General features: G+C 44.6%; 1 protein-coding gene and 1 long non-coding RNA gene across 2 annotated transcripts in view; one reads left to right on the top strand and one right to left on the bottom strand.

Annotated features, from left to right (window-relative positions):
- Sntg2 (syntrophin gamma 2) overlaps positions 1-14,651 on the top strand; it is a 225,607-nt gene that overhangs the window by 85,036 nt on the left and 125,920 nt on the right. Inside the window, exons 3-4 of the mRNA XM_038318977.1 lie at positions 1,264-1,320; positions 1,438-1,495. Coding sequence (XP_038174905.1) covers positions 1,264-1,320; positions 1,438-1,495 — 115 coding nt within the window. The remainder of the gene's footprint in view (positions 1-1,263; positions 1,321-1,437; positions 1,496-14,651) is intronic.
- LOC119806907 lies at positions 1,868-5,586 on the bottom strand. Its single transcript, XR_005284281.1, has 3 exons — positions 5,469-5,586; positions 4,039-4,355; positions 1,868-1,992 (listed from the first exon to the last, which is right to left on the bottom strand). It is a non-coding gene; the product is annotated as an uncharacterized LOC119806907 (long non-coding RNA).

The following is a 14,651-nucleotide window of genomic DNA, read 5'->3' as shown; positions in this document are numbered from 1 at the left end:
CACTCATGGACTCTGTAGTGTTTATTTGCTCTCTCTCTCTCTCTCTCTCTCTCTCTCTCTCTCTCTCTCTCTCTCTCTCTCTCTCCCTCCCTCCCTCCCTCCCTCTCTCTCTTAGTTTCTTCACCTGAGTGTGTAATGTGTTTAAGGCATCACCTTTGTTGGGGAGTGATGGATTCAGACCTCCGTGTCCTGCTGTTCTGGGAAGCTCTCTTAGAAGCACAGGCATTTGCCATCCTATTCAGTTAAAATTTAGCTATCATATAACCGACATACTCCTTCCTAAGAGCATATTTCCAGATTGAAATGGCAGTCTGTGGAAGACATCACACACACCAAGGGCCACAGCAGATTTTCCTACCAGCCTGCTGTTTCTATCTGTACTATTTTGCTACCTAAGTCCCAGAAAAAAGCGGGGTCCCCGGGTGTCCTGCCATAGTCCTCAGCCTCTGTCCTTGCTTTTCAAACATTGATTCTGTGGTGCCTTTCATTCTGAACGCTATCGCTTTTCAGTTAAAGTATGATGTTTAGGGTGTTTATGGTGTTTTGAGGGAAGAGAAAAGCTTTTCTTTGCTTATTATTGTACTCCAGTCATCTCCCTGTCCTTTCAGCATGATTCCTGCATCTTGTGTCCCTGTGTAAAACTTTCCATTGTATTTAGAACACAGCAAGACGAAAGACCATGCTTTCATATGGAAGAGACAAGATTCTGAGTCTTGCCAGTTACGGGCATGTTATGTTTGTTAGCTTCTATCACCCTATTGATTTTATTGTTATCAGCCATCTGTGTTCAGGGGTTATGGAAAAAACTGATTCCTCCAGAATGCATGCTGGTGACCGCAGAGACGAAACGCAGGGAAACCGCAGTCATGCGTGCTGAGGATCTCCCTTCTGCGGATGGCAGGAAGAGACCAAGTTAAAAGGGAGCCAGCTTCTATACTTGGAGAATGGATATGGCCCTTGTCCACCTGGAGCTCTGTTGTCAGAGCAACGTGAGGACGAGACAACAAGCTAGCCAGCTTTGTAGCAATGCCTTCAACAGGACCTGACTTTACTAGCAACCTTTTTTCCTGTGAGCAGACCACCAGTTGAGGTTGGCTATGGTGCTGCTGCTGCAGAGGTTGGAGAGTGATAAATTAGAAGATTTTATTTTTAAAATTGCTTGAGTTTTAATTAGGAAGTTATATGTTCATTCTTTTTTCTTTTGTTTGTTCTCTGGTAATGCATTGTAACCTAAACTTATGTTTTTCCTAACATTTTTTAAAGCACAGAACTGTTACAGTCCGGAGACAGCCTGTGGGTGGCCTGGGCCTAAGCATCAAGGTATGAGTTTGTTTCCTTGTCCTTCCTCTCCCTCGCCCCCACCCCCGGCCCATCAGGCCCCAAAGCCTTCAGTGTCAGTCCTGATAACTGTTTCCTTCTCCTGTCTCTGCCATCTAGGGAGGAGCAGAGCATGGTGTCCCCGTCGTCATATCCAAAATATTCAAAGACCAAGCAGGTAAGTCTGGCCCTCGTGACGGGCATGACCAGTGACTACTATGAGAAAATGGCTTTTGAAGAGATAGAAATGAGCACACCGTTATTTTGGCTGAATGCTTTAAGTTAAACGTCACTACGGCGGCTGTTGTTTTAGAGGATGAGTCTGGTCTCCTATGTGCTGGCTTCCCTCTCCATTTCTTCTGACCCTGTCAGCCCATACAAGACCGTTTCTTGTGCGATGTGTCCATGTACCACAGAGAGCACTTACTGCTGCAAGTCTGAGCAATGAGTCTCTTACCATTGGCTTAAATATGAGGAGACTTATATGTAGGTGACACCCTGTCGTGTCCACTGGCATTTGGAAAGAGTCTGTGGTGTGAAAGTTACTTACCCGTTGTAGAACTCCAGACATGCTCAAGAGTGACCCAGAAGGGAAACGAAAATCCACTGCTTGGAACCAGGGCACATGGACATCATGGCATTAGCTGTCACATCAGGCTGTGAGAGGAGCCTCAGCTATGGTTAGGAATGGCAGAACTGTTGTTTCTGAGAGGATATGTGGACACAGTACAAGGTGAGGGTGGGACTTCCTTATGGGGCAGGTAATTCTCAGCAAAACAGGCTATTTCCTGATGTTCCCAGATGACTTTGATACTGGACACACTGCTGTCAGCGTCTCACAACAGCCTCCTCTGCCCTTCCTCCAGCTTTGCCTTCCCAGCCCAGCCTCTGCCTGGGAAGCTTAGTCTCCACAGGCCCATGTGCTGGGGTTAATATGGGAAGTCCCCTGCAGTCTGTTTTCCCAGAATAGGGGGAGGGTTAACAAGCATCCTAAGCCTCAAATTAAAAAGGATGGAAGACAGGACCCAGAAGTGGGGTCAGTTTGGTGAGCTCCCACACCTTGAACTGAGACCATAACTGGGGGGTGGCAGTCACCACAGATGCCTGTGGTTCTGAGTCTGCTCCTATTGGAAACAAAGGGATGTGGAGGGGAGAACGAGCCTGAACTGTCTCTCAAAGTTTTCTCATCCATTACATCTGACTGTACTAGACAAAGAGCCAGAGTTAGTCTGGTCCAGTTTGCCTAGGTCTGAGCTGCACTGAATGCCCTAGTTAAAGTACTTTAATGGCAGGAGGTGTCGGAAAGCCCGTGTCATAGACCCATCCAGACCACTAACCGAGGTCACAGCATGGAATTGTGTTGCAGAGACAGTTCAAATGAGAGGTGGATTTCCAGAGAGATTGTGGAGCCCCATGACACCTTTGGATAAATTTTTGGGAAGGAGAGAAGTGTCCACATAGTTCATTGTGAAATTGGAATCTACATGAGAATTTGTCATCATCTAGGACGTTTAGAAGTCAATGCCTGGGGCCGGGCAGTGGTGGCGCACGCCTTTAATCCCAGCACTCGGGAGGCAGAGGCAGGCGGATCTCTGTGAGTTCGAGGCCAGCCTGGTCTACAAGAGCTAGTTCCAGGACAGGCTCTAAAAAAGCTGCAGAGAAACCCTGTCTCGAAAAACCAAAAAAAGAAAAAAGAAAAAAAAAAAAAAGAAGTCAATGCCTGGAGACATTTTTCTCCTTTCTAAGCACAGTGGCAAACCCTGCTTGTAGCAGGCAGAATATCTAGTTAGGATTGAGATCCAATAAGCCTAGGGATGCAGCTTTCTGTGCCCACTGCCCAGAGGCAGGAAGACACTACCTTTAGGTCTTGATAGAAAAGATGGAAGTATGCGTCTTACTATGCACACACATACACACACACACACACACACACACACACACACACACACACTCACACACTCACACACACACACTCACACACTCACACTCACATACACACACACACATACACACACACACACTCACACTCACATACACACACACACACTCACACACTCACACACACACACACACTCACACTCTCACACACTCTTATCCCATCCCCCACCCCTTGGTTGCACCAAGGATTTCATTTGATCAGAAGATATGAGCTGAGCTCTAACCTTGGCAAACAGGAAAGTGAAAGACCTATATAGTTCTAGGAATCAAATACTAATTCTTTTTGAGATTCTTTAAAAAGCATTTAGAAACAAATGCTGTGTTTAAATCAGACTACAGTCTCTGTGTTGTTTATCAGATGTAACTGTGGAGCCGACATGCTTTACAGAAGCAGAGACTCTGGTGCATCGAAAGTGAAATTCTATAAGTAAGGAATAAATCAATTCCCTTGCGCATTAGCTGTGTTTAATTACTTCTGTGCCCCTGGCAGCCCTCTTCTTGGCTGATTAATAATTAAAGGAAGACTGTTCGTGGGCATTTCTGCCTCTAGAGGTCATCTTCGTAAACATTATCACTTCTTTTTCATTGGTGCATTTCTTATTTTTTTTTAACTTGTGGATAGGAAATGCTTCAGAAAGGAACGAGGCTAAACAGCAGAGAAATCAGTGAGAAGTTTGATGCTCAGCTGAGAGAAAACCTTGGTGCGGGACAGAAGTGGGAGTGAGACTGGTTTTTGAGAAGGGCACCCTGTGTGAACTTGTTGAATCTCCTCTGCCTGCTTACCCTAATCAGATGCACGTGGTCAGAGGACCTAGAACTTAGAAGATTGCGGATGGAGCTGCCTAGCGTGAGGACATGCTGTCACAGTGCTTTGAGGGAATGCTTTTCTTCAGCTCCTTGGAAGCCTCTCATGTAACTCCGGTCCAGCCAGGCTTGATATGAAGGTGGTGTCACCAGCACCTTTCCACCTGACGTCCACCACTGACATCCAATCCAGAGAGCGTGTTGATTGTGTTAGCCGGCCCCAGTCCCTTTCTTACAGGAGTGATTCGGAGACACTCTTCATGTCTTCATTGTGCTGATTGTCTGCATCAGATAATCTGTAGTTTCATGCATAAAATGTGTAAAGGAAATGTAAGCATTGTGGTTACAGTTGGGCTTGTTCTCGCTCGCTCATATCTTAACGTATGACACGGTCTCAGAGTCATAAACAGAGGAAAGCTGGCTCACCCTGAGTCTCTATATTCTTGGAGAAGGGAGGCTGCTTGTTGGTTCCTGGCCACCCAGCTAGCTGAGACCCGGAACAATCACACAGAATTAAATCACTGTTTGGCCCATTAGCTCTAGCTTCTTATTGGCTAACTCTCACATATTAATTTAACCCATCTCCATTAATCTGCGTATCGCCATGTGGCAGTGGTTTACCAGCAAAGTTTCAGCATGTCTGACTCTATGGTGGCTCCATGGCATCTCTCTGACTCTGCCTTTCTCCCTCCCAGCATTCAGCTTAGTTTACCCTGCCTACCTAAGTTCTGAATGCAGAAAGATCTGGTGCTTAATAAAAGGAATCCCACACTAGCTCAAAACTAAGAAATATACAGGTATTTATTAATAGAGAAAACTTATAAACCACAAATCAAGATTCTCTGCATGAATGATGGATAAAGATGAGATCCAAACAAACTGTACCAGCAAAACCCGGGTCCAGGGGGAAAGGCAGAGAGGAAGAGGGCCAGATGCGCTTCCGCATCCAGGTAAATAGTCTATGAGGCCATGCCCCAGTAGTTGGGTAGTTGTTAGCTATACACCTTCCTGCAGCAAAGTTCTGCCTTGCTATAGGTTCAAAGCAGTTTCTTTATTCATTAACGGTAATCACAGTACACAGAGCGTAAATCCCACATCATCTATATGAGGCTAACAGAGAGCTATGCCTTTACATGAAGAACATGGTGGGTGAATGGAGTATAATGCTTAATGCCCAACATTGCAGGAGATCTGGAGGATGGACCTCATCATAGCAGGTACACTCATCACTAATGAAATCATCTGACATTTGACTATTCCTAGACTTGAGAAACAGAGCCTACATTTCTCACCCAGATGTGGACATACAGAGCACACACTGTTAGCCAATTAAGTATGAAGTCTTCAGACAGTCTAGGAATTGGGCAGGAAGATCAGAAACAAGAATAAGACCTTGGAGTTGGGAATACCTGCTTATTCCAAGAGAAACTGTCTGTATTCCAGGATACTCCAAGACGTTCATCGTGAGTTGGATAGGTATTGCAGCATCCCCAGGAGAAAGGCCTGCATAAGCAAGGCATTCTATATTCCCACTCTCTGACCACCTCAGCTGGCCCTCAGGCTATTCCTTCTGTCCTACTCTTAAGAACAGGACTGATGCAGCCTGTTGGATCAAAGAAGAAAAATCTCTTCTGTATCTAAGAATTTGTCCAATGTTCTTCAACAAATAGCTCTCTGGGGCATTCAGTGAGGAGACTGAAGTTGTCTGTTGCAGGACAGGCTGACAGTGAATGCTCCTGCCACACACACTCAGGAACAGGGACCACGTGTCGTTTGTAAGATATTAAGGATGATTGAATAAGAAACCATGGCTATTTTTTAAAAAAAAAAAAACTGTTTTGCTGTATAGGTGATGTTGTCATTTTGTGATTAAGAGAAGCCACTTTTGAAAAGCAAAGGGGTAGGGGTATTTTGCACTTTAAATGCCACTCTCAGGAGAGGACATCCTGGAAGTGAAGATGCAGCAGTTCAGGTCATCCTGCGGGATAAAGAGACCCGGATGAATGACACAGAAGTGCTCTGCTGAGCTCAAGCATGAATGGGCAGAGTTCAGATGCCCTTTGTAGCTCAAGTGTCAGGCTGCTGATAATGAGCGGTGGTAGCAAGAGGGCAGAGACTGAGCGCTGCCTACTGGTTCATCAGCTTTGGAAAGAGGGTCGTGGCGATGACCTTGATAAAGTGACCGACAAGCCCTGTGGAGTTAGTTGAAAGCAGGACAGGAAAACAATATTCTGTGATCTGTGCAGAGAGGTGTATGTGCATGGGTGCAGAGGATACAATGGAGATGAGGAATCAGGGAAAAGAGGATTTAACTTGCATCGATGGACACAAGAGGGTAGAGCTGATGCTGAGAATAGGGCTGAAAAGGAAGACGGTGCTGTCTCAGCCCTGGCTTTCCCATCCTTTGGGAAGTGATCTTTCGTGTCTCCTCAGCTGTGGAGCGTGAGTGTGACCAGCTTGCAGATCCTGATGACATCGCCCAGGAATGCCATGATGTCGTAGAATTTATATCACACACTTAAATCCACCCTAGGGTTCAGATGAGGACAACCCTGGCCCCCTATGATCTCAAAGATTCAGAGTCCTACAGGTCTGTCCCTCCTGTGGCTCAGGGACCAGATGATCCTGACACTGTCGACAAACCAGATGCTCAGCTGTGCGTCTTGGTCTCCAGATCCTTTTTAATTCATGGTGTGATGTTTGACATCATGATGGGGAGATTTGTCATCACATATTTTATTAAAGAAACCTTGAAAATAATTTAAGAGCATTAAAACTTTATCATAAATTTCAGTTCCTTTGATTCTTCACCTACTTCAAATCAATTTTATACATGTCTGCAACTTATTCATTTGGTAACTGCAAAACTCCATCAAACAGGCAAAACATCCATGACTGCTCTAATTACAGTCCCCCGTCATTCCTTCCTTCCTCCCCCTTCCTTCCTTCCCTCCCTTCATTTTAACATTTCCCTTTGACAAGCACAGACTTTGGTGATGGGAGTTGTGGAGAAAGACGGATTTGCTTTCGTAGACTACATTACAAAGGGAGAGGGAAAACACAATTCATTGGAGTTGGAACTTCTGTGTTCCAGACATCATTGTGTAGCCTCTAAGGATCCATGACTTCCATGATGGGATCATCCCCATATTTCAGAGGAGGACACTGAGACATAGACATCTGGAAGAGGTTTTCTGATGATAGACAGCGGCACCAGGAACAGGGCACTTCCAGGCCCTTGCCTCCACGCCCATTCCTCACAACACTGTGAGGTTGGTACCCCAGAGTCAGAGTGTCTCTGCTGCTGCTTCGCTTACTCCTGAACATCCTTTGTGTTACTCCTGTTGTGGGTGGCTGTTACATAAGGCTGGGTGTTACTGAGCCTGTAGTGACAATGGGAAAGATTCTTGAAGTAACATTTCAAATGAACTTGGTTGTAAGAGCAAAATTATTCATACTATAGGTTATTCTCATTGTTGGTTGTTTCATTGAACACAGAATTTTATTAATTATTTTTTTATTTTTTATTTTATTAAAAAATTCTGCCTCCTCCCCACCTCCCACTTACCTCCCCCTCCCCCCTCCATTCTCCCTCCCTCTCCTGTCCAAAGAGCAGTAAGGGTTCCCTGCCCTGTAGGAAGTCCAAGTTCCTCCCCACTCCATCCAGGTCTAGGAAGGTGAGCATCCAATCAGGCTAGGCCTTCCCAAAGCCAGAATGTGTAGTAGGGGCCAAATCCAGTGTCATTGTCCTTGGCTTCTCAGCAGCCCTCATTGTCCGCCATGTTCAGAAAGTTCAGTTTTATCCCGTGTTTTTTCAGTCCCAGTCCAACTGGCCTTGGTGAGCTCCGATTAGTTCAGCCCTGCCATCTCGGTGGGTGGAAGCACCCCTCGCAGTCCTGACTTCCTTGCTCATGTTCTCCCTCCTTCTGCTTCTCATTTGGACCTTGGGTGCTCCGTCCAGTGCACCAATGTGTGGCTCTGTCTCTATTTCCATCTATCGCCAGGTGAAGGTGCTATGGTGATATGCAAGATATTCATCAGTATGACTATAGGATCTGGCCTTTTTCGGCTCCCTCTCCTCAGCTGCCCAAGGAACTAGCTGGGGGCGTCTCCCTGGATACCTGGGAACCCCTCTAGAGTCAAGTCTCTTGCCAACCCTAAAATGGCTCCCTTAATTAAGATATATACTTCCCTGCTCCCATATCCACCCTTCCTGTATCCCAACCATCCCATTCCCCCAAGCTCTTCCCATCCTCCCCTTCACACTTTTCTCTCCCCATCTCCCCTTACTCCCATCCTACCCCGCCCCCAAGTTCCCAAGTTTTTAACTAGATCACCATGATAGTTTGAATCAAGCTTGTATATACTTGAATGTTTAATCCACAGTTAATAGAACTGTTTATGAAGGATTAGGAGGTGTGGCCTTATTGGAGGAGGCATGCCTTAGGCTTGTGGAACAGATGTAAGCTCTCAGCTACTGCTCCAGTACCATGCCTTCCTGCTGCCTGTTCCCTGCTACCATGCTCTCCACCATGATGATGACGGACTCTAACACTCTGGAACTGTGAGCCCCAGATTAAACATCATCTTGGTCATAGAAAAGCAACTAAGACAATCACTTATCTCAAAAATTTTTATATTTACACTTCATTAGTCAATCAAAAGACTTTTAATGTGTATACATTACACTAAAGTTTGAGTTTTTCCTACCATGAACATTTGCTAAAAGAAAAATGGTAAAGAGCTTTGTTCGTGTAGCTTGAGCCCAGACTTTTAGGCTCTATTCTCTGTGTTTGTGGCTCTGGCTGTATGCTTTGTGCAAGCATTTAGTTCATCCAGTAGGGAAGTGGTTGGTGAAATATGCTCTTTCTCCAGGGTTTTGAAGAAAATAGGTTTGCTTTTTCAACCAAAGAGAACATAGGATACATACGATGATGCTGACATGCATGTGCCTGCCTTTAGCTTGTGTGGTTTCCTTCAGGATTTTGTCTCGTGCATGCAGTAGGGTAACTCTATTGAAAGATGGCAAGTCTTCATTCCAGGTCTAAGAGGGAAATGTGGGCAATCACCAAGTAGCTCCACTTCCATCTTCTGGGAGGGAAACCTACCATATTCTTTCCTTTCTGCCTCTATAATTATAGTTGGAGCCCAAATTCTCCCTCTGAGGAGTTGAGACAATGTATTTTCCATGAGTTCTTATGAGAGCTTTTCTCCCACCATGAGCTTCAGGATCTATTTTCCTTTCAAGAATATTCTAATGCTGAGTATGGAGAACATGGTAGCGAGTGTATAAGTACACAGGGACTTGCCTGACTTATACCCATTCCCTCCCTTCCAGGAGACAGGACCTGCTCTGGCCTTTCAGTTAGGCTCTCTCGGATACCTGACCACCTTTGTGCCATATATTTCAGTGTTCCCTATATATGACTGAGTCATCTTTTTCATGCTTGCATTCATTGGTGATTCTCCCCATTTTGAGAGATAACCTACTTCATTCCCAATCTTTCAACCCATTCTACTCTGTGATCTTTTTTTGGTCTTTTGCAGCACTTGCAAGATTCACAACGTGGTATAGTTTTGCGCTGTGCACAGGTTAGAAGAGAACAGGGGCGCAGGCACTGAGCTTACCTTCTTCAGAATATGGCTCAGTACTAGACGAGGGGTCTTTGTCTTTGATTGGAGACTTATGGGGAGCTATGTGAGAACCAGATCTGGAAGTTGGGGATACACAATTAAATAGGAGACACGCAGAAGGGCTATTGACACACTGAGGTAGGAAACACTCCTTGAGTGCCTTTCAGGTTACTGAACTATGGATCATAGCTAATTTTAATTTTAAAAATGTGTAGTGGTCAATGAAGATGTGTCAACACTCTATTTGTTAGTTGTAGTAACAACTTGTTGCAAACTAGAATGAGAACACCAGAAAGAGCATTGTGAGCTTTTCCTTTCTCAGATTGTACAGCTACAGGATTCTTGTGATAAATCTCTAGAAATGGAGGTCCTCAGAAGCTGCCATACCTGTCATGATCCTACTCTCTTCCATATAAGAAACAAGATAGCACTTATCCATTCTCTATCTGTGGGTCATGACCCGTTTGGAGAGTTGAACGACCCTTTCACAGGGATTGCCTAAGACTGAATGTTTACATTATGATTCGCAATAGTAGTCATGAAGTAACAGTGAAAATAACTTTATTCTTGGGGTCATCCCAACATGAGGAACTGTACTAAAGGGTCACAACATTAAGAAGGTTGAGAACCACTGACATATAGGAATGTCTAACGTAGCATGGGAGTTGGCAAGGTTTTTAATAGCACAAAGAAGAACAGTGATCAAAAAAACAGCAAAGGACACATGGGCCAGGCAGCCTGCAACAATCTCATGAGTTCTTCTCCTTACACACCTTCCTTTCCTTCTTTCTGTGTTCGTGAGATCCAACATGAGTGTCAAGTATCTTGGTAGCTATTGGGACACAGAGTTGGACAGCGCAAGATCATTAGGCTGGGAAGCTCATGGGCATAGTGAAGAAAGCTGTGTGAGTCACTGAAATTCTGTCTGTCTGTCATCATGTTGTCTCTAGTCTCTCAATCCATCTCTCTGTTTATCTTCCCATCCTCTTTCTGCCCATTAATCTACTACTTCTCAACCATTTATCTAATATTTTCAGTATTTTTATGTATATATATACTTTAGTTTTGATCTTTACCTATGCATGCATTATGTACATAAATGTTCATCTCAAATACAATCAAGAATATAATCATAAGAACATAAATTTAACATGATGGGAGTTTATATAGCTCTTCGATTGCAGTGTGCAGTATATTTGGTTTGCCTGTGATTCTCATGTGAGGTGTGCTGGCCTCTGTCAGATGCCAAAGTGATCTCTACAAGGCCAGTTAGAACCTGCATGTCCTTGAGAAGACACACTGAGAACTCACCTACGTCTTGAGAGAGACAGTGACCTGTTTTAATACTGTGTCCTCATTGTAGAAAATAATTGAGTTGAAGAACCCAAATTTCTTGTTCAGTATCAGCCACAACACCTATCTCCCACACCTGTCTGGGGAGCCGTGGGTTGAGTTCCTGGTGGTTATGTGGGCTTGCAGAAGTTCTTCAGACCTGTTGCATTTTCTGAGACTCTAGGAGTAGATGGCATGGCAAAGCCTCACTCCCTTTGATAGGTGCATCGCTTTTCTTACCAGCCTATGACTCTCAAGAGTAGCATCCCCATGCCCTGCCTGTGTTTCCTCACCTCCCTTCGTGAATCCTGAGCAGAGGGCTGAGGCAGACAGGCAGCAGTGAACGTCCGACCGGACTTAAAGCTGAGGATGGATTTGTGTTAGCATCTATGGGAAGAACACTTCCTCGTTTCTCCTAATAGAGCGACTGCAGAATAGCAATGATTAGTCACTTAGAACTGAGCAGGGCACATGGCTGTCACCCTGCAAAGTGATAATGTCATGTCATGAGAGGGAACCCCGCCAGCTTCTTGTGATGTCAGGCTGAGACCCTGGGGCATTCAAACTTGGACATTTGCTTTTCCATCTAGAGATGCCCCTGGAGTGCATTTGACAAAAGCCATCTGTTCGGGATTCTAGGCTTCATGCTCATCAGGGTGACTACCTGGGAACCTGGGTCACACTGAGAGGAAAAGCACTAAATGCCCTCTTCCCCCAGTGGCAGCAGGCTTAACACCTACCTGTGAAGGGCATGTGTAAGCTTTATTAGAACAGAGCTGTTCTGTGTGAATGAGATGCTAACACTGGGGATGTGAATTTTCTGCTAATCTTTATCTTTTTTGGTCTTAACTTTGCCGTGTGGCCCTGTCATACCCCTGCCCATATAAAATGATTTTTGATTGCTATATAAGAGAAAATAGCTGGCTGAGCTTCAGAGCCCCTGTTTGTATCATTGGTGCCAACGCCTCCCCTCGCCAGTCACACCTGCATTCTCTCAGGACATCTACCTTGGTGGTGGTGACGAATGTGTAGACAGACAGACAGATGATAGACAGATAGACAGACAGACAATTATTGGTTGGTTGATGAGAGAGAGATAAATGCTAAATGATAGCAGATTGATAGATCATAGATATATAGATGGTATAGATATAGATTAACAGGTGAATAGATGATAGATGGATGATAGTTAATAGGTAGATAGGTGGGTAGATAGATAGATAGATAGATAGACTGATTGATTGATTCTAACTTTCCCCACAACTGTCATCTCGCATCAGAGTCCTGCCACATACCTCCGTGACACATTTTTGCCATTAGTTTTTTTCCTATTTGATATTTTCATCTATATTGCTTAATCTAATACTGAACATTTTCCCTTAGCCCTTATACTTCTCTGATTTCCACACTTGCATTTAAGTATGGAATATCATTAAATTCAATAGCAATAATCTATTTTCATGGATGTGTCTGTGACACTACTATTCATGCCCTGGAGCATGTGGGTTGGAGACTGCTCCATCTTTGGCACTTTGCTTCTGAAATGCGAGACTTTCCCTTCAGTGGGTATCGCTCTTCCTTCATTTTGAGGCTATAAGGAAATTGCTCTTGAAGTTTAAAATGTGAACATTCAGGGCCACTGGGAAAGACAGTTACTATCTTCTCTGTCTGGATGTTTGTCTGGATGAGCTTGCCAGAGTAGATCACAGGGAACCTCTTTTGCCTGGCATGGTGGACGTGAAGTCAAATTTGGAGTTTTTATATTAACTTTTTTTTTCTTCATGGTTTACCGTGCCAAATGAGCTTTGTTCTGGTCTCAGGTTAGCCTGTACTTAGACCTACAGAAAGGAAGCTCTGGTTTCACCCTGAATTGGGTCACAAATCAAAGGGAGAATAGATAAACTTTCCTTCACTGCTAAGGCCTCAATAAAAGATATGCTTTTAAAGCTATCGGAGTAAATAGAACTTCACAAGGATAATGAAATTGACTGCAGAGCTGAATGAGGAATGTAAAAGCCCCCCAAAGAATTTTGAGCTGTTTCAAGAGCTCCGAAGCACACATTATCTCTTGCAGATTTAATTTCAGTTCTGTGTAGGAAATTTCCATTTTCAGTGGCTGAGTTGAGGCAGAACTGAAGAAAGGTGAGCAGGAACACTATCAGCTGTTGTTAATTAATGTCAGAACCAGATCACAGGCTTGGAGGATGGTGCTGGTGGTTATATAGATACTTGGGTACCTAGACAGGACCCTCACAGATGCCCAGCCCAGTGTCCTGGAGCCTGCTCATGCCTAGCCAGGACCCACACAGATTTCCCAAGAACATGATATTTGAACCTCCTAGAGCCTATCCAGGACCTGCACAGATCCCGAGGTATGGAGTTTGGGGTGATCTTTTCTGCTCTTAAAGTCACCCAATTGGATCCTCGGCTTATGCTTCTGGAAGTCTCCTGGGAGACAGAAAGCACCATTTAAGTGTAGGTTGTATCATGCTTCAAAGTGTAGCCTTTGAACTATAAGAGTGCAGATGGCCCTGTTATAGGTAAATTACACCTTTCTAGAAAGGCCTATAGACTTAATAAAGGCAGTATTTGGGAGATGAACTGAGTCTGGCTATTGAACAGCTATGGTGCATTCCCTGAAGCGGGTAGTAGTGAGCCATCTTCCCAACAGGAGTCCACCTGACCCTCCTTATCCCCATCTCTGATGGCAGTGACATCATTTTCCATCTTAGTTGATATTTTTTTTGAGCCAGGGTTATCGAATGCATGACTATATGAGAAACAACCATTGTGACTGACTGCTCACCCTATTCCTATGTGACTGGACAGGAGACGCTGGGAGGCTAGGGACCCTAGGGATCAGCTGGGGTGGGTGATGGCAGGCTTAACTGGTTTCTGTTGGTGAGACAGAGTTAGTGAAAGCTACGCCACAGGAAAGCCTGCCTAAGCAGATGTCGTGCCTTTGCCGATTCATCAGAACAATGAACATGCATGAACATTTTATTACTGTGGCAGCCTTGGAACAAAATGTCAGTGAAAGCCACAGAAGCCCGAAGTGAGAACAGCAGGAATTTGATAAGGCAGGCTCTGCAGCTCTCACACACGCTCCGGCGTGCTCACGTGTGCTCACCGGCAGTCACTCGTGTTTGTATCGCACTATCAGGGGCTGGGGAAGCAGCTCAGGGTTAGAAACTGGGATTGGCATCCTAAGACTCTGGGGGAGGGGGCATGAAAAAGAGGATGCTTTGTACAGACTTCTTCTGAGAGAAAATGATATTTTAAAGTCACCAAAGATAATTGAATGTTCAGCATGGTGGAGCTGCTTTAGTGTTTCAAAGCCTGGGTCACCTCAGGGATGGCGCTCCAGCCTTTATTCTAGAAACGTAAAAGGTTCAAGGAGAACTGATTATTTTAGCAGATTCCCAATGCTAATATATCGTTTGTTGTTTACTTTTAACAGAATCAAACTTTAATATTACCCGGTTTTTTATTCTTCATAGAAAATTTACATTTAAGAAAAAATAGTCCTGCTTTTGTTTGGGCCTTGGTGGCTCTGATGTCTGTCTCCCTCTGTGAGGCTTAAGTGCCTGACATACTCATGCAAAGAGGGGTCGTGAGCACATTAC

The sequence above is a fragment of the Arvicola amphibius genome, chromosome 2 (assembly GCF_903992535.2).
Source record: "Arvicola amphibius chromosome 2, mArvAmp1.2, whole genome shotgun sequence".
In the NCBI taxonomy this organism is placed as follows: domain Eukaryota; kingdom Metazoa; phylum Chordata; class Mammalia; order Rodentia; family Cricetidae; genus Arvicola; species Arvicola amphibius.
The sequence above is the reverse complement of the archived record's forward strand: the minus strand, read 5'-3'. Positions and strand labels throughout refer to the sequence as shown.